A 24,108-nucleotide genomic window follows, 5' to 3' on the forward strand; every position below is an offset into this window, starting at 1 on the left:
CTCTGGCAGCTGCTCCGCTCTGCTCACCGACCTGTGAGCCGCTCAGCTCTGCTCCACTTCAGCTGTTCCTTGGGCCGCTCCCACAAGGCTCCGCCCTGCTCACCGACCTGTGAGTCGCTCAGCTCCACTCCAACCGTCCCTGTGCGGCTCCACTCTGCTAGCTGCTCCACCAGCCGCTTAGCAATAGAGCTTCAGGCTCCCCCACTAGTTAACACAGTCTCAGTGATCTCAGCTCTTAATAACTTTAGCTCTTTTGTGATTTCAGCTCTTGCTAGTGCACCATTAGCCCAAAGTGAATTCAGCTCAGCAGCCTGTAACTAGACTCCTAATGGAATCAAAGTTAGCTCTGACATTCAACAGTGGAGAGAGGAGGTAGTGCAATTGGTGTTTCAAACCCTCAAAGAGGGCCCAGACCATCAGATATAAATACCTGACCCCATCCTCTCTCAATTCACTGGGGTTGGTAACCCATGCCCCTTGTCAAGCAAGTGCTACTTAGGTAATGGTGAAGGACTCACTCAGTCCTTCTGTCATACAACAGTTCCACTGGCCTTGATTCACAGAATCAGGGTAACAAAACTTTATTCTTCCTGCCCCAATAATAGAGAAACTGGGGATCCCACACCAGCCAAAGTAACCACTTTGAGTTGCTGTTGTTTCATGCCAGGCGAATGGGTTTGCCTATTCTTTTCCACACTCGCCATAATTCACCACCAGATGTCAGGGTAGAGCTCATCCTGACTCTGCTTACATCTATAAGGTACATTTTTTACTCCGTACATTTAGACTATTTATTTATTTCCTGTTCCCATAGATTAGAGATTTCGGTGCTTCCCTTACTTCACCTTCCTTCTGTATCCAGCTTAGAGGTGAAGGGATATTTAGCGCTGCCTACACAGACACCTGGAGTCATGGGGATCAGCTGGGGAGGGGTGAGGGCAGTTCCTGCTGCACTAATATTGAACACTATTAACCTGTGCTGCTGCTTTTTGGGAATCAGAAAAGCACCAAAGTTCACAGGTGCATGGACAAACTATCTGCAGGCTCAGCAGCACCACACACACATGGGCACCATTTGGGGTCATAGGGTTTTAAGTTACTGTTGGAAGAAGGGCAGAAGAGGCTTTCTGTGTGTTTTGACAGTTGACAAAATTCAGACTAATTTCTTTCAGCTTCCATACAGCTCCAAGGTATTTCTTTCTGGAAAAGTTTCACACGCTGTCTCTTCAGAGACATTTTTCATGGTAAAAATTGTTTGATAAAACTATAAGCTTGTTGTAATAAAGAACACACAACTCTCAGATAATAAAGTTGAGTGGGGTTTTTTTGTGCGATGGTCTCTTCCCTGCCCCCTTCTATCCCGTGAAATGTGGAATCGCAAACTCATCACACATCTATGTTGGGAACAGAGGGCAAGGAGCTATTTCAAATGACATCAGTGCTGTCCAGCTTCATATGCTCCCAAGTGCCGCAGCAACTTCCAGCTGAGAGTGGACTGGAAGCCAGGCTCAGTAAATGCAAATCAATCCACTAGTTTGACACCAATGTCCTCCTATTTGCTAGAGAGCAGCTGCCCTGGCAGTGGTTATTTATCGTCTCTAGGATTGTAATTTGAACTTTGGAGCACAGGTCCTTCAGGGTCCAACCTCATACGCTCAGCACGATTAGGCTGGCTCAGGACTTGGCTGAGAGACCAAGGTGCTAGAGAAAATGCTGCTGGTGACGTAAGGTGTTGTAATAGGTCCGTGCTGGGGCTCGACCCTTCTGGACAGGAGGGGAGCCACACCGACTCGCTACTGCTGGGATAAGCAGTCAGTTAGTTCAGAAGCTCCGGCCCTCCGGTGCAGGGGCGGAGCAAAACCTTCAGCTAGCTCAGGGCTCAGGCCCTCTGGTGCAGGGACTGAGCGAACAAACAGTTAAGGAGCCCAGGCCCTGGATCAGGGCGGGCCACACACAGTTATAGCTCCGGTAGGGTTACCATACGTCCTCTTTTTCCCGGACATGTCCGGCTTTTCGGCAGTCAAACCCCCGTCCGGGGGGAATTGCCAAAAAGCCGAACATGTCCGGGAAAATGGCGGCTCTGCTCCTCCCCAACTCTTCGGCTCTGTTTAAGAGCCAGGCTGCCCAAATGCTACCGGCTTCTGGCAGCTCCGTGCCTCCAGACCGTGTGCCGCCAGAGCCCGGGAGGGGAAGTGCCCGGCTGGGGGCACAGGGTCTGGAGGCACGGGGGCTGCCCGAAGCCGGTAGCGCTCAGGCAGCCCGGCTCTTAAACAGAGCCGAAGAGTCGGGGAGGAGCAGAGCCGCCATTTTCCCGGCCTGTTCGGCTTTTTGGCAGTCCCCCCCGGGTGGGGGTTTGACTGCCGAAAAGCCGGACATGTCTGGGAAAAAGAGGACGTATGGTAACCCTATATTGGACCAACTTCTATTGGTGGGAGCAACATGCTTTAGAGCCACACAGACCCGCAGAAGAGCTCTGTCTCTCTTTCACCAACAGAAGTTGGTTCAATAAAATATTACCTCACCCACCTTGTTTCTCTAAATTCCTAGTGGCATTTTGAGATGCTGGCAGGCTGAACCATTCTCCTCTAGGAGAGAAATAGACAGGGGGAAAAGAAAAGAATGAGATGAAGGAAGGAGATGATCAGTGGAAGTGTGAAAAGAACAAAGTAGGGAAGTGAACATTGCAGTGAAAAACGTACATATTAAAAAAATCATACTGAAGGAAACTGAAATGGAAAGAGATAAAAGAAAAGGAAGGAAGAAAAAAAGCAAGAGATGCACTAAAAGTTTTTTAATAAAACCAATGCAAAGTGCCCAATAGGCCCAAAGTGCCAGTGGTTCATAGGAAAAAGGTGGGTCCCCTAGAGAAACTCTTACTAAGAGGGAGCCCACACACAGATGCAGCATCGCCTGAACTGGATGGAAAGAACCTGTAACTCAGGAATCCCAGACTGCCATGCTGGTAGCAGTGAAGTAGGCTCTAGTAGGCCCTGGTTTCCAAGATGAACTCCATTAGGATACAGTAAAGGGAAGCACTCAATGGAGAAGCAAGGGAGGCTTCTTTATTCAAGGGCAAGAAATATGACAGTGACTAGGCCAAAATAAGAGGAAGAATAGAAAGAAAATGCCAGAGGGTCTGGACTGGCAATCGATGCTTATGTCAACAGTACAGGTGGCATGGGGACAGTTAATGCCTCTGATGCCAAGGCATAGATGGAATGGCTCAGTGCTGCCACAGACTGTGCCAAAGCACCAGCACTAATACAGACAAAAGCTATCAGTATTGACGCATCCACCATGCAGAGGTGGCCAATGGTAAGGCATTTGACACTGAGGTCAACCACCAATGCCAGAAAACACTGGCATCAAGAGGATGCAGACACTAGTGTAGACACAATCTGATAATCACTTGCCTCTTGACTGTTACTTCCTCAGTAAGGAGTGAAAAGAGTAATACTGAGAGAAAGTCTTTGGAAGGCTTAGTCATCTGAAAGAACTTGACAGATGCCAAGACCGTGCTCAAGGAAGGTGCTGACCCCTCTTCTTATATACAACTTCAGGTGAGAGGAATGCTACCGTGAAGTGAAAAGGTATCAGAATGGTTTAATAACATGCTCCGTATTGGATCCAGTGGCATGGGATGTTTTAGCTAAGTCTAAAAGTATTTCGAGGCCTGATTATCTACTGGTTTCTGACTTGGCAGAATGAGACTGAGATCTGTGCAGGCTCCTAAGGCAGTTCAGTGCCAGCAAATGACACTCTCATAGCTTCTGATAAAAAGTGAAGTAGCTGTCAGCTCTCCAGGATAGTTAGTGAGTGAGTGAGTACAATTTGCACATAGAATACTTAGGAACAAGCTTCTCCCCAAGGGAGGAGAAACACCACATACATTTAATGATGATGGACAAAGTGTCATAGGAGAAGCATAGCTTAAAGCCACAGATTTGCCTATGATCGTCTTAGATCTGAAATGATGTCAGAACATTTCAATAGCATCTTAAGAGACCAAATATCCAGAAGGGGTATAAAGCCTAACATTATGCACAACTATATTTATATATTCGAAGCATTAAAAACTCTCTCCTAAAGGAAGAAGTTGATTGATGAAAGACCAAAAGACACTGTAGCGTTCCTGCTTTTTGCCTTGGTTGGTCAGAAGAAACTGCAGGGCAGTTGGGACTGTGCACTCTTGCTTGAGGGTGGAGAAAAGAATGGCATAAGGGCAGAGGCAAGGTGTGCATACAGCCCCAGCAGACACAGCTATTCAAAAAGGTCAAAGAAGAGTAGACTCCAGGCAGGCAATGGTCAAAGAACTACTTATAGTAACGTAACACTGTTTTTTTTTTTCCAGCCCTATTACTCTACAATAGCTGGTTTTAAGAACTGGTATTATTCTGCCTGGAAAAGCAGTCTATAGCTATTTGAATTTTGACATGTCTACAACCACAATTTGTTTGCTCAGCTTACCTTCTAAAGCAATATCTTCATGTTCTTTTTCTTCTTCCAATTCTGCTTCATCATCTATCTCCCCTCTCTCTTGTTCTAGTTCTCCCTTTGTAACTGGCTTAGAGACATCCATTTTTTTGTAGTCAATGTCTTCTTCTATTTTCTATAATAAATTAATCATTTACATTTTTAAATAACTGATATCTAACATTTATTTTCTAATTTGGGGGGATTTTGTAAAGGCCTATTATTAAAATTAAGATTTACGATAAAAACCCAACTGATTTTATTTGTAAGTGATTTTTCAATTTGTATATATGTAAATATATTGCTGCTAGAGAGCATTAAGGTCAAAAAAATTACAATACTATCATTAGAAAAAAAAGGTGAAAATAAAATCAATTTTTCTTTTACCTTGGTTGGCCAGCAGAACAATACACCCAATCCTACAGGCAGTGCTAAAGTCAAGATATAAAGAACCCAAAGCCATGGACGGTCTTCTGCAGCAGTCACCAACTGACTAAACATACCAGGCTGCAGAAAGAAACAAAGAACTAATCACTATAATGAATAAAGTAACCTAGCATTTATATAGCTCACTGCATTTTTCAAAGTACCGTACAGACATTTGTTAATCTTTAACATCATGTAAAAGGCTTCTCTTTTGGGAATTTAGTCCGTTTTTTCGTTTTCTTTACCAGCTATAATGTTGCATGCATGCACTCTCTCTAAAGGGCAAGAATATTGTTTATTAAATATTAAAGGACAAATTTTGTAAACTTGCACCATTAGAGATCTGCAGATGTAAGAAAACAGCAGCCACACACAGACAGAATACATAGGCACTAGTGGGAGCCAAAGCACTGAAAGCACAGGCCAACACCCTACCATTTGAGCTAACGGAGAACTCTTAGAGCTCATCTACACTGCAGAGTAATGTGCTCTATAGAGGTGTGTTTTCTAAAGCACACTAACGTATTGTGCATTAATTGGTCTGTATAGACCCTTCTGGTGCAAGCTAAAGGTTCCCTAGTGCCCTTTAACATAGTACTGTTTCAAAACAGCATTACGTTAAAGCACACCAGCAGGGTCTATGAGGATCAATTAATGAAAAACACTTTAGTGTGCTTTAAAAATCATACCTAGAGTGAACACTTTACAAAGGTATGATTTCTAAAGCGCACGAGAGTGCATTACCCCACCGTGTAGACAAGCTCTTAGCTGTAAGAAAGAGGCTTTGTAGTTGCTGGGCACAGCCATTAGAGAGAGTTATGATCACATACAATAGGACAGTGTATCGTGCACATCTTGTGATATAAGCTGGAGATATGTGCACACAGGATTTCAAAGGTGCTGGTTGTCTCCAGGCAGAGCATATAAAGATGGATATGCACATGAGGACAGGATCGGGGACATGGATTTGATAACTGATGCACACTGTATTTTCAGAGTTGTATAGTATGTGCTCAGAGTGACGAAGGGCCTTAAATTTGCTTGACAGTAGATTTGCTACATGACCAGTATCCTTGGTCATTTATCCATTCCTGGAGAGATTACATATTTAGAGTGAGTATACTATCAAGGCTTTGAGTCTAAAGATCCTACTCTTACTTATCAAGGAGTATTGAAATCTAGGGGTGAAATCCTGGCACCACTTAAGTAAATAAGAGTTTTGTCATTGACTTCAGAGAGATCAGAATTTCACCCATATGTAAGCCAAGTGCTTCAAAGGCTTACATTTGAGAAGAGCGTAGATTTGGAAAAAGCTAAGCAGTCAAACTAGAAAGATTTAGCACATTTCTCAGAACGGTTATCCACTTTGAATAAAAAGTAATCAAATCAATATATTGTCTACATTAACAGTTTGGCTACTATGAGTATGGTAAATACTACTGTATACCTCATTAGCACTAGCTACCAATTTCTTCAAGCCCCAGCCATCTGCAGCCCATCGATCTGCCACTTCCTTTTCTGAACAGATGATAAAATTATCAAAGTATATATCAGGGGTCATAGACCACAGCTCTAAACCAACAGCACTAACAGCAGTCATTTCAAATGGGTGAAGATCCTCAAAATAATCTGGGTTAGGGATTTTTTGAGGACTCCAGATCCCCTGTAAAAAGAAAAAAAAAAGTCATTAGAGAGATGCTACTAAAAACATGAGCAGTGAATCACTTTTTTAAAAAAAGCCAAACATATGCCAGTTAGAAAGGAAGGGGAAGTTACTTACCCTTCAGAGAAGCAAAATCTTGCATATCACTTCCCTAGAACATGATGGACTGACCACCTCTAAGTCTTTAAAATGTTTGCTCCCTAAGGGTTGTGCTAGTGGTTGGTAGCACAAGGCACCTACAGCCCTTATGCTACTTGTGGGCTCAGTGATTTGACACCACTGCCCTTGGAATCTTTCAGTCGACTGTTCACGCAAAACACAAAACCGTTTATGGCCAATTACAAAAATTAAAAATTGATTATAAAATCTTGAGATAAACAGCAAGACCAATAGGCTTTACATCTTAAATCCTATAGTAATCAGCACCTCAAAGAGTTAGCTTAGGAGAGGTGAACACACAAATCCTCAAAAGTGATCTCTTCAGAGAAGCAGGATTACAAGTTAAAAAAGAAACAAGTACCCCCCTTCTCCTAACCCTTGTTCTTCAAGATATGTTGCATATGTTCATTACACTGTGGATATGTGTGCATTTTGTGTACCAGTGCCAAAGAGTTTTCCCTACTGGTGCCCACAAGAGTGGTTCCCAAACAGAGAATATAAAGGGCAAGCTGCCCAGTCCATCCTTCAGTTCCTCTGCACCAGGATCCTGATGACAGAATTTAATGCATTGGGAAAAGATGGTGGGTCGTGTAATGGAAACATGCAACATATCTTGAAGAACCTTTAGTTATAAGAAGGTGAGTAACTGTTTCTTTGAGTGCTTACATAATTCCATGACACCGTAGGTGACTTCCAAGTCACTACCAATGGAGTTGGGGCCAGGAGTTCCATCAAAAGAACTGTAGAACCACTTTTCTCCATTTGCATCTTCCCTTGATGCAGCTGTAATTGCAAGGTGTCTAGCAAAAGACCAAGGACCACATTGCTGACCTGCAGATGTCCACACTAGGGACATTTCCCACAAATGCTGTGGAGGCCAAGTCCACTCTGGTTGAATGCACTGTCAAATTCTCAGGAGGTGATATATCTTTGGCAGCACAGCACATGATAATGCAGCTGGTAATCCATTTAGGGTCATTATGGTCTAACAGAGTGACCCCACCATTATGCTGCATAGGTTATGAAAAGCTGTGAAGAACCCCAAATGTGATTTGTTTTGCCTAGGTTAAGACAAGACTAGGGCTCAGCACACATTTGAAGTGTGCAGCTATTGTTCATCCTTGTGAACATGTGGCTTTGCAAAAAAGACTGGCAAGTATATAGACTGATGTAGGTGAAAAAATCAGACACCACCTTGGTGTAGAACCTAAGATGCACCTTGTCCTTGTTTAATACAGTGTATGGGGAATCCATTACCAGGGCATGCAGTTACTCAACACTTCTAGCAGTAGTGATGGTCACTAAGAATGCATTTTTGCTGAGAGGGTGTAATAAGCAGGAGGATAAGGGCTCAAATAGAAGACCCATAAGAGCTGACTGCACTAAATTCAAGTCCCAAGGTTGAGGTGGATTCCTGATAGGAACAGATAGACTCTTTCCACCTTTTAGGAATCTGGTTGTCACAGAACTGGTGAAAACAGTCCTACCTTATATACTAAAGGTGAAAAGCTGAAATTGCAGACTGGTGCACCTTAATGGAATTGAAAGCTAGACCCAACTTTGAGATGTAGTAGATAGTCCAAAATCTTTTGAATTGTGAATTGTGTAGGAGACTCACTGTGACTAGCTTCCCAAATGGAGAAACACTTCCATTTCATAAGGTAAGTAACTATCTTGGAATGTTGCCTGCCCTGCTATTAAGCAGGATGTTCTTGACTGCCACTGAATAACTTGCCTCCTCTGTATTTAACCACTGCTGAAGTATGCCATGAAATGTAGCACCCAAGGATTTGGGTGTAATATTCGCTTGTGATTTTGCAATGTCAACTCTGATTTGTGGAAGTAGTAAAGGTTCTGCACAGGTCCAATACTAAAGTTAGCTCCAGACTGGCTGAGGCAAGAGGATCATTCTACTTTGTTCTTGCTTCATCTTGATAATAACTCTAGGAATGAGTGGCATTGGTAGGTACACGTACAAGCAGGAAACAAAGTGTCTGATGGACCCAGGACTGTGACCATTTCTTCAGCAAAGCTAAGCACCTTTCCTGTTCTGCCAAGTGCAAACAAATTACCTGCTGGAAATCCTCCTATTCAAAACACTGATCCCTGAACGCCTTTGTTGAGAGGCCATTCATGATCCAGGCTGAAGGATCTGCCAGACCATTCTGAACTCCTGGCAGGGTAAGATGCCTTAAGAGTTACCGAGTTCCATATGCAGAAATGCCACAGCCTGACTGCCTCCTGACACCCAGCACCTCCCTGCTTGTTCACATAAAATACTGCTGTGGTGTCATCAGGGAGCACCTACATGGTCCTGCCCTGAACACGACATGCTTGGAATATTGCACATGGCTCAAGAACATTTACATGTAACCTAGCCTTGTGAGTGGCCCATAAGTCCTGAGCCAGAAGATCATCCAAATGACTTCCTTACCTCATCACTGAAGCGTCCATTACCAAAGTCTGAGGGGAGAGACTGAGACAAAGGAAATTCCCCATATACATTGCCCTGACTCATCCACCAATTTAGAGACAACAGACCCTGACTGGGATGCATACTAGTTTGTCCACATCATGAACCTGGGGGTGGTAGACTCACTTGAGCCATGCCTGCATTTCCTGGAGGTGCAGCCTGGTGCGAGGGGTTGCATATATACAAACAGCCATCTAACCTAGGATCCTGAAGTAATTCCTCACTGTGGTTCATGGCTGATCTTTGAACCATGCACAGAGGTCCTGTTTTGCCAGGAAAGCCTTGGCAGTGGCTGAGTCTAGGACTGCCCCAATGAACTCTATTCTTGGAAAAGTGACATGATTTGACTTCTCTGTTTATTTTCACACCCAAGCTGCTGAACAAATGGAGAGTCCAACAAATACTGGTCTCTACCTGATGACTGGAGTGACCTTGTGTCAGTCAATTGTCCAGGTAGGGATACATGTGGACATCCTCATTGTGGAGATAAGTGCATGGCAGTGGTGGCAGTCTGATAAAAGCCTTGGTGCTGATGACAGTCTGAAAGATAGAACAGTGAACTGGTAAGGATCTCCTACTACCATAAACCTCAGGAACCTGCTAGGGTGGACTGCCACATGGAAGTAGGCATCCTGTAAGCCAAGGGCAGCATCTCAGTCTCCCAGATCTAAAGAAAGGATAACAGAAGCTAGGAAAACCATATGGAACAACTTTAAACTTTTTGATGCATCTGTTTAGGTTCTGAAGTTCTGGATGGGTCTAAGAACCCCTCTGGCTTTGGGTATTAAAAATATTGGGAGTAAAAACCCCAACCTGATGTGAAAGAGCACTTCCTCTGTGGCTCCCAAAGAATGCAGAATCAGCACGTTTTCTCTTAGTACAGACTCATGAGATGGGTCCCTGAAAAGGGAAGTGGAAAGGGAGACTAGAAAAACGTAGGGTACATCCTGATGCCATCCTGCTTAGCACCCACTTGTCTGAAGTGATGGTCTGCCATGCATTTAGGAAATGGGATAACCTATTCTCAAAGGAAGAGAAAAAAGCCAGAGAGATCCAAGCTGGTAGACTGTCAAACAGGCTGCTTTGAGGCTTGTGGTTGCCTGGATGAAGTGATCAAGGAGGCAGAAGACAGAGGCTGCCTCCTTTGTGATCTTTTCTTTCTCTCTAAATGGTCAGACAGCCTGTAGGGGTAGAATTGCTGTCTTGGCTGGAACTGAGGATGATATTTTGTCCTCTTTGTAGCCAGCGTGTAATAGACCTAGGGACTGCTCTTGTCTTTTAATGCATGTAAAGCATTTCCAGTCTTAGAGGTGAAAACCAGCACAGCCCTCAAAAGAAAAAAGTCTTCAATAACCTGCTGTACTTCTGCAGGAATCCTAGACACCTGCAACCATGAGGATCAGTGCAAAGTTACTGCTGTTACCATAACTCTTGCCACACGGAGTCTGGTGCATCCAAGGAAGCTTGCAGAGCTGATCAAGAAACCAGACAGCCTTCCACCAAGAAGGTCTGAAACTATTCCTTAGAGCTTTCAGGCAATTTATTTAAAAAAATGAGAGGCTCCCAGTTTGAATAGTCATTCCAGGCCAAAAGGACCTAGTGTTTAGCAGTGCACAGCTATAATCCCACAATTCAATACATCTCTCCCCCAGAAAGGTCTAGCTTTTTTGCAACCTTTTCTTTGGGGGTAACCTTAGCTTGATCTTGATGGTGCCTTTCATTCACAGTGGACTATATAAACGAAGGGAGCAGGGTGTAAACACAACAGCTTGAACCTTTGGGATGGAATCTGGTATTTGCACTCCATGCACTTAGCCACTGGTGGAGTAGATGAGGGGATTTGCCACAGTGACTTGATGGACTACACTACTGCCTAATTTATAAGAAGGTCTACTGATCTTCATCCAGTAATAATGATGATGATGTATTCAGAGGAGACAAAGCAGAACCCTCTTAGAATCATAGAATATCAGGGTTGGAAGGGACCTCAGGAGGTCATCTAGTCCAACCTCCTGCTCAAAGCAGGACCAATCCCCAAACAGATTTTTGACCCAGATCCCTAAATGGCCCCCTCAAGGATTGAACTCACAACCCTGGGTTTAGCAGGCAAATGCTCAAACCACTGAGCTACCCCTCCCCTCAAAGGTCTTGAGGTTGATCCTGCACTGCTGAGGCAGACTGCTGTTCCAAGGCAGGTTGGGGAAGGTCCACCAACTCTGTGTCCAGAGGCTATTTGGTACTGACCATTAGAAGTCTCTCAGTACTGGACAGGGAAGCCTCTGTCATTTGGCAATCTGCTTCCACAAAGAAAGAAATGTTGCTCTGAATGGAAACATCCCTCAAGACATCCAAAATGGCCAGTGAGAAGGCTGTTATGGTACCAGAAGCCAGCTGTGCATAGACCAAGCTTCTCAATCGCTGGAGCGCCTCCAAGGCAGAGCATATTCTGTGAAAGCAGGAACAGGTTCCAGAAGAGGCCCTGGACTCTCTGAAATGAGAGACTTGGGAACCTACTTCAGACTCTGATGTGGAGTAATAATACTCTGAAGGCCAAGGCAGAGCAGTACCAGGAGGAGTCCTCAGAGAGGAAGACAGGGATCTGTGTTGAGACTGAGGTCACCGGAAGCAGCAGCAAAAGCTTCCTGGCTATCGGTACTGTGTGAAGAGATGGAGTCGGTACAAGTGGTCTAGACATAGTTTCTGGGGAGGCTGATGAACGTGACACCAGATAGATCCATACAGACCCTGTTGTCGGTACGGATAAGCATGGCACATTCCACAGTGCTGGTACACAATCTTCATCCTGAATCAGTGGTGAATGATAGTACCAAAAGGAACAATAGATTCCTTACAGCTGCAAAGGCCTCTGGCATTTTCAGCATGGAAAATGATGGTTGCCCTGCTAATCAACAATGGCAGATCCACTGCTGTCACTGATGCACTAGTGGCCTTGATGGTCTCAGGGTGGGTACTGGAGTCAGTGGCTCATCCGAGTCACTGTGAGAGTGTCAGGGAGCAGCAAGCCAAAAGACACACTCTACCTTCAGTATCAGAGTAGGCTTCTTTTGCAGAGGAGGACTTTGAAGAAACCAATGCCATGTTATGCTTCAGTGGCTCGGAGGGGTCCAACCTCTTATACCCCAAAGAGGACAGCCCTAGGGAAGGGGATCTCCTACAGCCTCTGTCTGTTGGCAAGGCCAGGGGAGAACTCATAGAAGGAGTGGTCAATGAGCTTCCTTGTGCCAACCGAGGGGGTTCCAATTGCAGATAATGAACATTCTCCATGAGAATATATTTAAGGTGCTCTTCTCCCTACTTCTTTGTTTCTGCATTTGAAGCCATGGCAGATAGGACACCCATCTCTAACATGACCCTCACCCAAGCACTTTAAACAGCAATATGCAGGTCATTATCAAGCACTGGCTTCCGACAGCCAGAGCAGGGCTTAAAACCATGGGACCTCTCAAAGTCTCCCCCGGTATCAGGCAAAGCCTGGAAGCCTGCTGGATCAAAATAAAAAGAAAACCTGAAGAAAGATGTCCAAAGGACGAAACAACAAGTACTGCTAGATAAAATGAACTATAACTATAAGTAACTTTGTTCACAGAGTAATGAAGATGTAAAGCACAGCAACACTCCACATAATAACCACAGACAGTAAGAAGCAACTGAAGGACAAGCCCGGCAGGTCCACCTTTTATATCCTCAGTTCAGAGCACAACGTGGTCAGGTTGCATCCAGAATTTACCCCATGAGTACTGCTAGGGAAAACTCTCCAGCATCTCTGCACAAGATGCACACACACACCTATAGCGTAACAGACATATGCAAGCACTCAAAGAAGGATTTCCTCTCCATATAAAGGTATTATCTTTTCAGAATTCTTACTCCTGGAGAATAAGTAGCTCTAGGAATTGCCAAAAAGAAAAAAAAATGTAACACACACAGTAACAATACAGCATAAAAGACTGGCAACAACAAGGAATAAGAAAGCTGTTTTTTTAATAAGAACTCTATATTTGCACATAATTATTTTATATACACACACCACTTGGGAGAAGCATGATCTCTCTCATAACATCAGATTTACAATTCAATAGCCTCTAGCATTTGTCCAAAAAATAGCATAACGTATGATTTCCCTACCAGCAGACAGCAGCTGACCAATCAGGAGCTTGAACCTCAGAAGCTCAAACCTCAGAAGCTCCTCTATCTCCAAAAACTCATGTGTGGAGTCTCACTGGTTCATTGTTCACTTCCAGGAGATTGTATCCTATTCTATCAGACAGTGACTTTCCCACAGTTATCCATACATTCATATAGCTTGAATGCTTAATGTCAAACCTTGGAAAGAAAAATCTGACTCTGGAAAAAAAAAACTTCAACTGGTTCAAAATGCTACAGCCCACCTTTGTAGAACACAGATCTCCAAGTATTGTACTACAGAGGTTTTCAAACTGTGGTCCGCGGACCGATCATTCCTTCTAAGGTGTGTACCTGGACGGCCGCACACAAGAATGAAGGACCACCCACCTAATTAGTGAAGCTGTGCAGGCGTGGCTCCACTAATTAGGTGCCTGGACCCTGGAGAAGATGCACATGTAAGGTGAGGTGGTGGCCTTGGGGGGAAAAGGGGATAAGTGGGAGGGGTCAGTAGGGTGAGAAAAGGGGGTAGGTGGAATTTGGGATGTGCAGGGCTGCGGCGGCCAGAGAAAGAGACGACTTTCCCCAGCTCTAGGGCTGCGACTGCCAGGGAGAGACCCCTCTCCTTCCCAGTCCCAGCTCGGGGGCTGCTGCAGTGGGGGAGAGACCCGCTTCTTCCCAGCCCCAGCTCGGGGGCTGCTGCGGTGGGGGAGAGACCCCTCGCCTTCCCAGCCCCAGCTCGGAGGCTGCCGTGGCAGGGGAGAGAGGGCATATCCATTGCATTAGAAAGATAAGACTACCGATATTAAAATATGAGTTGTGTGCTTTTATTTGTAGAATAAAAAAAAACAATAATTAACAAGGTTTTTTTTTTGTTTTTGTTTTTTTTAACAATAGTTAGCTAATGGTACAAACAACATTTGGAAAGTGGTCCGCTGAGACCCTCAGCAATTTTCAAGTGGTCCGCACAAAAAAAAAAAAAAGGTTTGAGAACCACTGCTGTATTGTATATGCCACCCTGATGCTCTGTTCACTATGGGTCAAATTCAAAGTCAGAATCCTAATCTTCAAAAGATTTCTAAGGCACTGGCACAAGCCATTTAACAGACTGCCTTTATCTTTGAAATCATGACTTCCCACATGAACTACATTCTTCAATAATGACAGCATTATCAGCCATATAAGTAAAACTCCTGAGTTCAATAGAGACATCTTTTCAGCAGCTGGTCCATGAATATGAAATTTGCTCCCAAGAGCTCAGAATGACAAGACAAAATGTAACAAACTATCTGACTTAAGTTTTCCCCATATCAATAAAAATTAAAAAGTGAACCCCTTCCTGTTCAAAAGGCACAAAAGATAGGAACCAAAGTTTATAGCCTTTTTAGATTTGATTCATGACTCAAATACCACAGTCTTGTATATAATACGTTCTAAATGTTTGAGTAGATGGGACAGATTCATAACATAGCAGAATGGACATGAACAGAGTATTCACAAGAAATATCAGTGAACTGAGTACAAGAGGTTGACTACCTTCAGACCATTTGTCTATCCTTTCTGTTCTGTTAGTCTGTAGGTAAGTTGTATGACGGGGTAGCTGGTAGCAACCCCCATATTTATATTGCCTAATGATTTCCATTATAACACATTTTTGACCTTGGAGAAACAATACCCTCCATTGTTCACAGCAGGTGTTTGAAATGTGTAGGGACAAAGCACTAGGGCTAGCGAGACATGCCTTTCACTTGTCCCATGAAAATTCTGCTAGGTTTGACTGAAACTTAAACCATTTAACTTGCCATTTCCCTTCCCTTGCTTGCATGCTGTAAATGTTTAACTGAACATGAACATTATGAAGAGCTATGCCCATGCTGCCACAAAAGCAGCAATAGTACACACAGAGCTGGGAATGACCAGAAGCCATCACAGGAACTGTAGCACTTTGGAGAGGGGAACCCATGCTGGGTTTCCCCTCCCAGGACCACTTCTGATCCAGCACATCCTTACTTTTCAGGGGCACCACAGTGGGCAGGAGCTCCACCAGCTCCCAGTTGAGAAGAGATGGAGCTGGACTGGGCATCCCATAACCACCCCTCTGGACTCAGCATATTGCACCAGCAACCCATCCCTCCTCTCTGGGATAACAGCCTTCTCCTGCTGCCAGCTAACGTAGTTAGTCCTGTAGTTCACATAGTGTAAATCTGTGCTGCTCTACTGAAGGTCTGCCATTTAAACTCTGCTGATGATGCATGATGGGGAATTAATTACACAACAGAGGTTGTTTTTACCCGTTATTAAAACCCTAGGAAATTACATACAAAAAAAGCTATGTTAAAAGAATGTTATTTAGGTCACAAAGCCAAACACTCAAAAGCTAGGAAATGCCAGATTTACAGTTATCTATGGAACCTTAATTCTGCCCCATTGAGCATGTGTATTCGGATAGTCTTTTATTACATGATCATTTACTATATGTATTACAAAATCCTTCATTCATTGCACAGGTTAGATGAATAAAGGAGCAGAAGTCAGGTTGCACAAGCAACCATAATCTGCTATTTCTTCAATTTTCAAGTGCTTGAATTTGCACTGTAAGAGAAGGTTGCTCACCTTGTGCAATAACGGATGTTCTTTGAGATGTGTGTCCCTGTGCGTGCTCCACTTCAGGTGTCGGTGCATCCTGGCACTGTCAATCTGAGATTTTTGGTAGCCATGTCCGGTTGGAGTGCACGTGCACAGTAGCAGTCTCGCTGTGCCGCTGGTGCCTCATTTAGCACACACACGGCCCGACCCCTTCAGTTCCTTCTCTACCGTGGAGAATTTAACTTGTACTCTGAAGCAGAGGGGAGGGGGATGGGTAGTGTAACACCTACAGGGACACATCTCAAAGAATCTCAGTTCCTGCACAAGCTGAGTAAGCTTCTCTTCTTCATGTGCTGTTCCTGTGGGTGCGCCACTTCAGGTGAATGTAGAGCAGTGCCCTTATGAGGATTGAAGGGGCTTCGGAGTTGAGTTCGTTGCTGAGGTTAGCACAGCGAGGCCTAGTCTTGTGTCTGAGCTTGAATTGAGAGTAATTGCTTAGTGGTTCATGAATGTGTGTTCAGAAGCCCAGGGGCTGCCCTGCAGATGTCTAGAATGGGAACATTGTGTAAGAATGCTATGGAGGTAGATGAAGCTCTTGTCGAGTGGGTTCTGATGCCCGGGGGGCTTCAGTGTTATATTCCATATGTGCTATTCACTACACAGCTGGTTATCCATTTAGATAATCTTTGCGTAGATATGGCAGAGCCCTTTGATCATTCTGTTGTTGACACAGAAGTCTAGGTGATTTTTGGAAGGGCTTCATTATGTCCAGATAAAAGTCTAAGGCACAGTGAACATCTAGTGTGTGTAGGACTGCCTCTTGAGCGTTAGTGTGTGGTTTTGAATGAAATGTAGATAAGTGAATCAGTTGGTTGAGGTGGAACGTAGACGATATTTTTGGCATAAACTTAGGATGTGTTCTAAGTGTCACTTTATCCTTGAAGAAAATTGTGAAGGGGGGGGTGAGTCATGAGAGCCCCTATCTCGTTGACTCTGTGCATGGATGTAATGTCCACCAGGAATGCCACTTTCATAGATAAGTGAAGTAATGAGCTTGTGGCAAAGGGTTCAAATGGGGCTCTGGTTAGACTTCTGAACACCAGATTTAAGTCCTATGTTGGTGTGGGTTCTCGGATGTCCGAGTGCATGTTCTGTATTCCTGTGAGAAATCACTTAGTAATTGGGTGAGCGTATATCAAAGTCCCATCTACCTGCTGATGGAAGGCTGTGATGAACTCTAAACGAGCTCATAGCAAGCCATTAGGAATAATAAGTATTTCAAAATTAGTGTTAGTGGTGCTTGGCTTGCAGATATGTGTTTGTTCTGGCACCACAGGAAGAATCTTTTTCATTTTTGGAGGTAAGTAGTATGTCTGTTGGCTTTCCCAGCATTTATTAACACCTGGTTTTACTTGTTCTGAGCAGGTTAGTTCATCGTGGTGGATGGCTAACTAACTAGATTTAACTAATGCTAACTATACTAAGTAAAGCAACAAACTGTTAACAAACAAGGGTAAAAACTAAGCTATCTTACTTTAAGGTTTTCAGTGACACCACTAACAGACTCCATCTCAAACCAAGGACAGTTGAAAAGGAACTGAAGGGGTCAGGCCATGCGCATGCTAGATGAGGCACCAGCGGCGCCATGAGAGAGCTACTGCGAACGTTCACCCCGACCAGACACTGCTATTGATAATCTCTGATCAATGGTGCCTGGATGCACCAACACTCCGATCAATGGTGCCTGGATCACCCACAGGGACAGCACTCAGAGAAGAACTTTAACATTACCTTTTTAATGTAATTTTCTAAAGGAAAGAAAGTAGTTTTGTAGTAGTTAGTATCTGTAGGATAGTTGAGAAAACCACACTAAAATAACTGGGTTTCTGCAGAAGCAGTTCTTAATGGAGAAAAAGGCGTTATACAGAAATGCATCAATATTTTTGAACATACTTAAAATAAGGTAATTAAGAAGCAAGCTACTTAAAGTAAAAAACCTGAAGTCAAATGCGATCAGAGCCATATATTCATGATTCAGATACATAGTAATAAATATGGCATAAAAGCCTAGACAGATTGTTCTATGGAACTCTGAACCTTTTAATGAAGAATACAATATTTTGTTATTATATTTCATTACTACCTGATAGTTAGGATTATCTATCATTGGTGGTTTCCATTTTCCTTTATAGTTTGGATTGGTCATCATGGGACGCACCCACTCTCCACAGCCAGGTGCAGTCTCACATTTTGGATTAGGGATCTGTGGGGCTTCCCATTCACCATCCATTTCTTCATCCCTGTGGAAGGGATTACAAACAATTGAGCGTTATAAGAATTCCATTCATATGTTCATTTTAACTCCCATATCTAATCTACACTCAGGGCCTGTATATGTTCTGAAATTCTGCAGCCTCAGAATTTTGCCCACCCCTTGCCTACAGAACTGTATTCCACAATGTAAGCTCTTTAAAAACATTTTTTCCTCACCTCACTGACCCCTCCCACTTGTGCAGATAGTCTTGAAAATATGAAATATGAAAAACATCAACAGAGTTGTATTCCTGTATCTGCAGACATCCTGAAACATGCCTTAAGAGGTGTGGACTGCCCCATTCAACATAATGCATCAAGCTAAAGATGACAATTTAAAATGTCAGCATTGTTAAGTATTTCAATGCTTATTTTAACAAACATCCACAACTGTATGTGCTTATTTTACAATCCTGAACTGCTTCCCTGGTACCAAAAGCCCCAGATGTCTCTTACCCTGTGGCAACTTTTACAATGCATTGTCAATACAAAATTCTTCAGAACAATGAAAACTAACACTGAGGACAGCATAAAATAATTTAATACTCACAATTAACAACGAAGGGTCTACTGTGGTGATTACATTGTCCATTTTCATATTTTATTCCAAATATAAAAATGTATCTGAAGATGCCTCAATTTCCAGTCTGCTGCATCAAAGCACAGCAGACTAGTGACCAAAGAGCAGAATTTTGTCCAATTTATCACAGAGTAAATGAGACCTCGTCTACAATACCTCTGCAAAAAGATCTGCTCTACTGAGTACAAGCTCTTACCAATCCTCTGGTTTTTCTGCATTGGGATCTGGGATGTATTGTAGTTCATCATCAAGCCAGCCCTCAGGCTTGACAGCATCAGGATCTTCTATTTTGGAAGGCTCATCTTCATCCCTTTAATTACAAACTGATATTACCAGAAAAAAATATAGCAGTCTGGTTCAAAATGGCAAAGTTCTAGTCAAAGGAACATAACTGACACGAAAGAGATGATTTTCAAAGGCACAGAAGGGTGTTAGGCACCCAGCTCATGAGAGCGGGGCACCCAGCTCCATTTGTGCCTTTGAAAATATGCAAAATCAAGTTAAGTAGTTTCAGGTATAATATACCTGCTCCCAAATTACCACTGCCAACTTGTGGTTTACGTGACATACCTATTTTAAAAATGGTTTTCTTTTCCTTGTTGCTATGTGAAAGCACCAGTCATGGAAAACGAACTATACAGTAGTATCACAGAATATCAGGGTTGGAAGGGACCTCAGGAGGTCATCTAGTTCAATCCCCTGCTCAAAGCAGGACCAATCCCCAACTAAATCATCCCAGCCAGGGCTTTGCCAAGCCTGACCTTAAAAACCTCTAAGGAAGGAAATTCCACCACCTCCCTAGGTAACCCATTCCAGTGCTTCACCACCTTCCTAGTGAAAAAGTTTTTCCTAATATCCAACCTAAACCTCCCCCAGTGTAACTTGAGACCATTACTCCTTGTTCCGTCATCTGGTACCACTGAGAACAGTCTAGATCCATCCTCTTTGGAACCCCTTTTCAGGTAGCTGAAAGCAGCTATCAAATCTCCCCTCATTCTTCTCTTCTGCAAACTAAATAATTCCAGTTCCCTCAGCCTCTCCTCATAAGTCATGTGCTCCAGCCCCCTAAACATTTTTGTTGACCTCTTTCCAATTTTTCCACATCCTTTCTGTAGTGTGGGGCCCAAAACTGGACACAGTACTCCAAATCAGGCCTCACCAATACCGAATAGAGGGGAATGATCACGTCCCTCGATTTGGCAATGCTTCTACTTATACAGCCCAAATTGCTGTTAGCCTTCTTGGCAACAAGGGCACACTGTTGACTCATATTCAGCTTCTCATCCACTGTAACCCATAGGTCCTTTTCTGCAGAACTGCTGCCTAGCTACTCGGTCCCTAGTCTGTAGCAGTGCATGGGATTCTTCCGTCTTAAGTACATGACTCTGCACTTGTCCTTGTTGAACCTCATCAGATTTCTAATTTGTCTAGGTCCCTCTGTATCCTATCCCTACCTCCCAGGGTATCTACCACTCCTCCCAGTTTAGTGTCATCTGCAAACTTGCTGAGGGTGCAATCCATGCTATCCTCCAGGTCATTAATGAAGATACTGGCCCCAGGACCGACCCTTGGGGCACTCCACTTGATACCGGCTGCCAACTAGACATGGAGCCATTGATCACTACCCGTTGAGCCCGACGATCTAGCAAGCTTTCTATCCACCTTATAGTCCATTCATCCAGTCCATACTTCTTTAACTTGCTGGCAAGAATACAGTGGGAGACCGTACCAAAAGCTTTGCTAAAGTCAAGAAATAACATGTCCACTGCTTTCCCCTCATCCACAGAGCCAGTAGAAAGAGGGAAATGAACTATACAAAAGTGCTGTCAGATGCCTAAAGTAAAATTGAAAAAAAATGTTCTTCCTAATCTTTCATTTATTGTACCTATAGGTGTTACCTGCAACAATAGTGGGTACAATTTTTTCAGAGACAAATGTGATTTTTAAGTTACCAGTGCCACAGGTACTCCTGTTCTTTTTGCAGTGTCCCTTTAACTCATGGCTCCAAAAATGAATAGCTTGCATACTATATAGTCTGTATAAATAAAATATATTTTCTCACCAATCATCTGGTTTGACAGCATTAGGGTCAGGGATCTTTGCTCTCTCATCCCAGTCATCTGGCTTCTTATCATTGGGATCTTCTATTTCTTTTGGAGGGTTCACAGGAGGAACCATATCTTCCAGAAGATTTCCTTTGCTGACAACTGATTGGTCAATTAACATTTCAAATGTGTCATCTGGTTTCAGCACTACATTGCAAGAAAATGAACGTATTTTTAAAATTGTGAAATAAAGGAACTATGCATTTTAATCTTCTGCTTAAAATGTGTATGTGCATGCAGACACACAGATTCATATGTAATAAACAAATACGCAAGGTTAAGTTTGCTTTCCTGAAAGACTTTGGAAAAAATGTAAATATTTTTGTCATTAAGGAACATTTTTTTTTTTTACACCACTTATGCATAATAACCCCACAAGTTTCCCACTCAGCAGGCATCTTAGGGTTTCCATTTCTTTGTTTTACGAACCAGGCAACTTATATTCAATTTGTACCATGGAATTAAGTGAAAATACTGCATTAATGAAGTGCAAGGTAGACAAAGCAGTGTATCAATTCTGGCCTTTCACCAAAGCATGCCACTTTTCTGTTCTGCACGATTTATATTACAATTGCATGAAAAAAAACTATGTTAAAAGAATATTAAGGTTGCAAAGTCAAACCCTCAAAAATTAGGAAATGCCAGAATGAAGGGTGTCTGTGCAACCTTAATTTGGTCCTATTTTGTGTATGAATTATGATAATGTCTTTAATAACATGATCATGTACTATTTTTTTTGACAGGTTCTATCTCATTCAGTGCACAGAATGAATGGTGCTCGCGTGATGAACAGCTATTCGATATTTTGTTTTCTCTTCGTTGTTCAATGTGTGGCCCCATGCCTTATTTACTGCATACTGTTCAAACCTTCGAATAAAAAATTCTTAATTTCCTCATGGGCTTTTCTATGCACTCATCACAATTGTACCTGAGCACTTCACAAATATGAATACATTTATCTTCGCTACACTTCTATGAGATGAGGGGCATTATTATCATCCCCATTTTACAGTTGGGAAACGGACGCAGCAATTAAGATAAAAAGTATTCTTGATTTTTCAGAGTACTTAGCACTATATAGCACTCTGTACATTGAAAGACCGGTTCCACTGACTTTGTTGCAGAAGTGAATGCTCACCGCTTCTGCAAACCAGGTCCCAGGATCTCAAGTCAGGCACCCAGAAATTGAAAAGAACACAATTACTGACCGCTTGTGGAAAGTTTAAATGACTTGACTAGCATCACATAGGAACTCTATGGCAGAGACAGGAGGAGAATTCACTTCTCTAGGGCAGCATTCAACTGTCTTAACCATGAGGTTATCCTTTCTCTTCCTGCAATTACCTGCCTCATTCACTAAACACCTTCCAACTTCAGCAACAAATGAAGCAGCAATCCAATACACAACAGCTTCTAATTACTACATATCTCTGATTCAACCTCAGAGCAGGTCCATTCTGTGCACTGAATGAAGTAGGGGTCATCTGGGGGGAGGGGAGGGGGAAAGTGTTCTTGAATGAAAGATTGCTTCATCATGCATATGTCGGGGCAAATTAATGTCACACAGGAAGCCTTAATTCTGGCATTTCCTAATGAGAGTGCTTGAATTTGAAGCCTTAATAATGTTCTTTTAACAGATTTGTGTATGTGATTTCATATGTTTTAAAGACAGTAAACTGGAAAAACAAATTCCATCATGCATCATCATTCTGACACCAATATGGGTCATCAGCAGGGTTGGAACCTTTAGATCCATCACAAAGACTTTTGCCACTTGAGCTAATGGAGTAATTGATAGCAATAGCAGTTTGTCATTCTCTGCATAGACCAGCACTAGAGGGGGATAGGATACTTTGCTAGCTGAGTGCACAGACATTTGCAGACAGCAGAGGAGTGACAAGAACGAGATTCAGGAATTTTTGTTTCCAAATTATGGAGAGAAGGGTTCTCTAGCAGGTACAGACTCTGACCATTCCCCACCAAGCTTGACTCCTGTTGCCCCCTTCTTTCCAACTTGTCTGAGGGTACATCTACACTACAGCGGGGAGTCGATTTAAGATACGCAAATTCAGCTACGTGAATAGCGTAGCTGAATTCGACGTATTACAGCCGACTTACCCCGTTGTGAGGACGGCGGCAAAATCGACTTCTGCCGCTTTTTGTCGGCGGCGCTTACTACCACCTCCGCTGGTGGAGTTAGAGCGCCGATTCGGGGATCGATTGTCGCGTCCCGACGGGACGCGATAAATCGATCCCCGAGAGGTCGATTTCTACCCGCCGATTCAGGCGGGTAGTATAGACCAGGCCTAAGATGCATTTTCCCAGCATCTAGCAGTATCACTTCCAATATTTTCCCATTTATCAAAGAATCAGAATTGGAGGTAGACGGGACATATTAGGTAAAAAAGGAAATCTCATGTTACACACAGTAACCCAAAATTAGGGTCAAATTTAGGAGTGATTATGTTAATTTAAAACATTCTATTGTTACAGACTTATCAGAAGTACTTGATATAATTTTTTTTGTAAAGTAGTAGTTTTAGGTAAACCAAACAGCCATTAACTGTGTCTAAGATTCCATCTCCATAATCAGAAAGATGTTTCAAATCTCACCTTTTGGAACACTGGGGGAAAAGACAAAATAAGCCCCTGATGCTGCCACCTCTAATCTAGTTCTCTAAATTAATCTATGGCCTGAAAGACTGAACTATTTCAATGTGCTCTGCATGGCGCTTCCCTTTTGATCAGTCTGGAGAGAAACCAGTGCAGAATGCAGCAGCCTGCCTATTTGGCAGTACATCCTCTGGTGCCCCATGATCTGTATTAGCTACTTTTTCCAAACTGAATTTAAAGTGATGGTTTTCATCTGTAAAGGCCAAATGGGTTGAGATCTTGCTATTGGAGAAACTATTTCTCTGCATGCCGCACTGCTGCAGTTGTGATCAGCATAGATACAAGAGTTGGCTCCTTCTTTTAAAAGAAGTGACTGGTAATAGAATAGGAGTACTTGTGGCACCTTAGAGACTAACAAATTTATTAGAGCATAAGCTTTCGTGGACTACAGCCCACTTCTTCGGATGCATATAGAGTGGAATAAATCTATATGCATCCGAAGAAGTGGGCTGTAGTCCACGAAAGCTTATGCTCTAATAAATTTGTTAGTCTCTAAGGTGCCACAAGTACTCCT

At 43.1% G+C, this 24,108-nt stretch overlaps 1 protein-coding gene across 4 annotated transcripts in view; it reads right to left on the bottom strand.

Moving 5' to 3' along the window:
* The window catches only part of CLGN (calmegin), a 71,159-nt gene that overhangs the window by 11,575 nt on the left and 35,476 nt on the right, over positions 1-24,108 (bottom strand). For all 4 annotated transcript variants that reach the window (XM_034772947.1, XM_034772948.1, XM_034772949.1 and 1 more), the window contains 6 exons: positions 20,879-21,068; positions 19,013-19,126; positions 18,067-18,223; positions 6,347-6,562; positions 4,861-4,980; positions 4,468-4,609 (listed from right to left, as the gene is read on the bottom strand). In XM_034772947.1, coding sequence (XP_034628838.1) covers positions 4,468-4,609; positions 4,861-4,980; positions 6,347-6,562; positions 18,067-18,223; positions 19,013-19,126; positions 20,879-21,068 — 939 coding nt within the window. The remainder of the gene's footprint in view (positions 1-4,467; positions 4,610-4,860; positions 4,981-6,346; positions 6,563-18,066; positions 18,224-19,012; positions 19,127-20,878; positions 21,069-24,108) is intronic.

This window comes from Trachemys scripta, chromosome 5, assembly GCF_013100865.1.
Source record: "Trachemys scripta elegans isolate TJP31775 chromosome 5, CAS_Tse_1.0, whole genome shotgun sequence".
Lineage (NCBI taxonomy): Eukaryota > Metazoa > Chordata > Testudines > Emydidae > Trachemys > Trachemys scripta.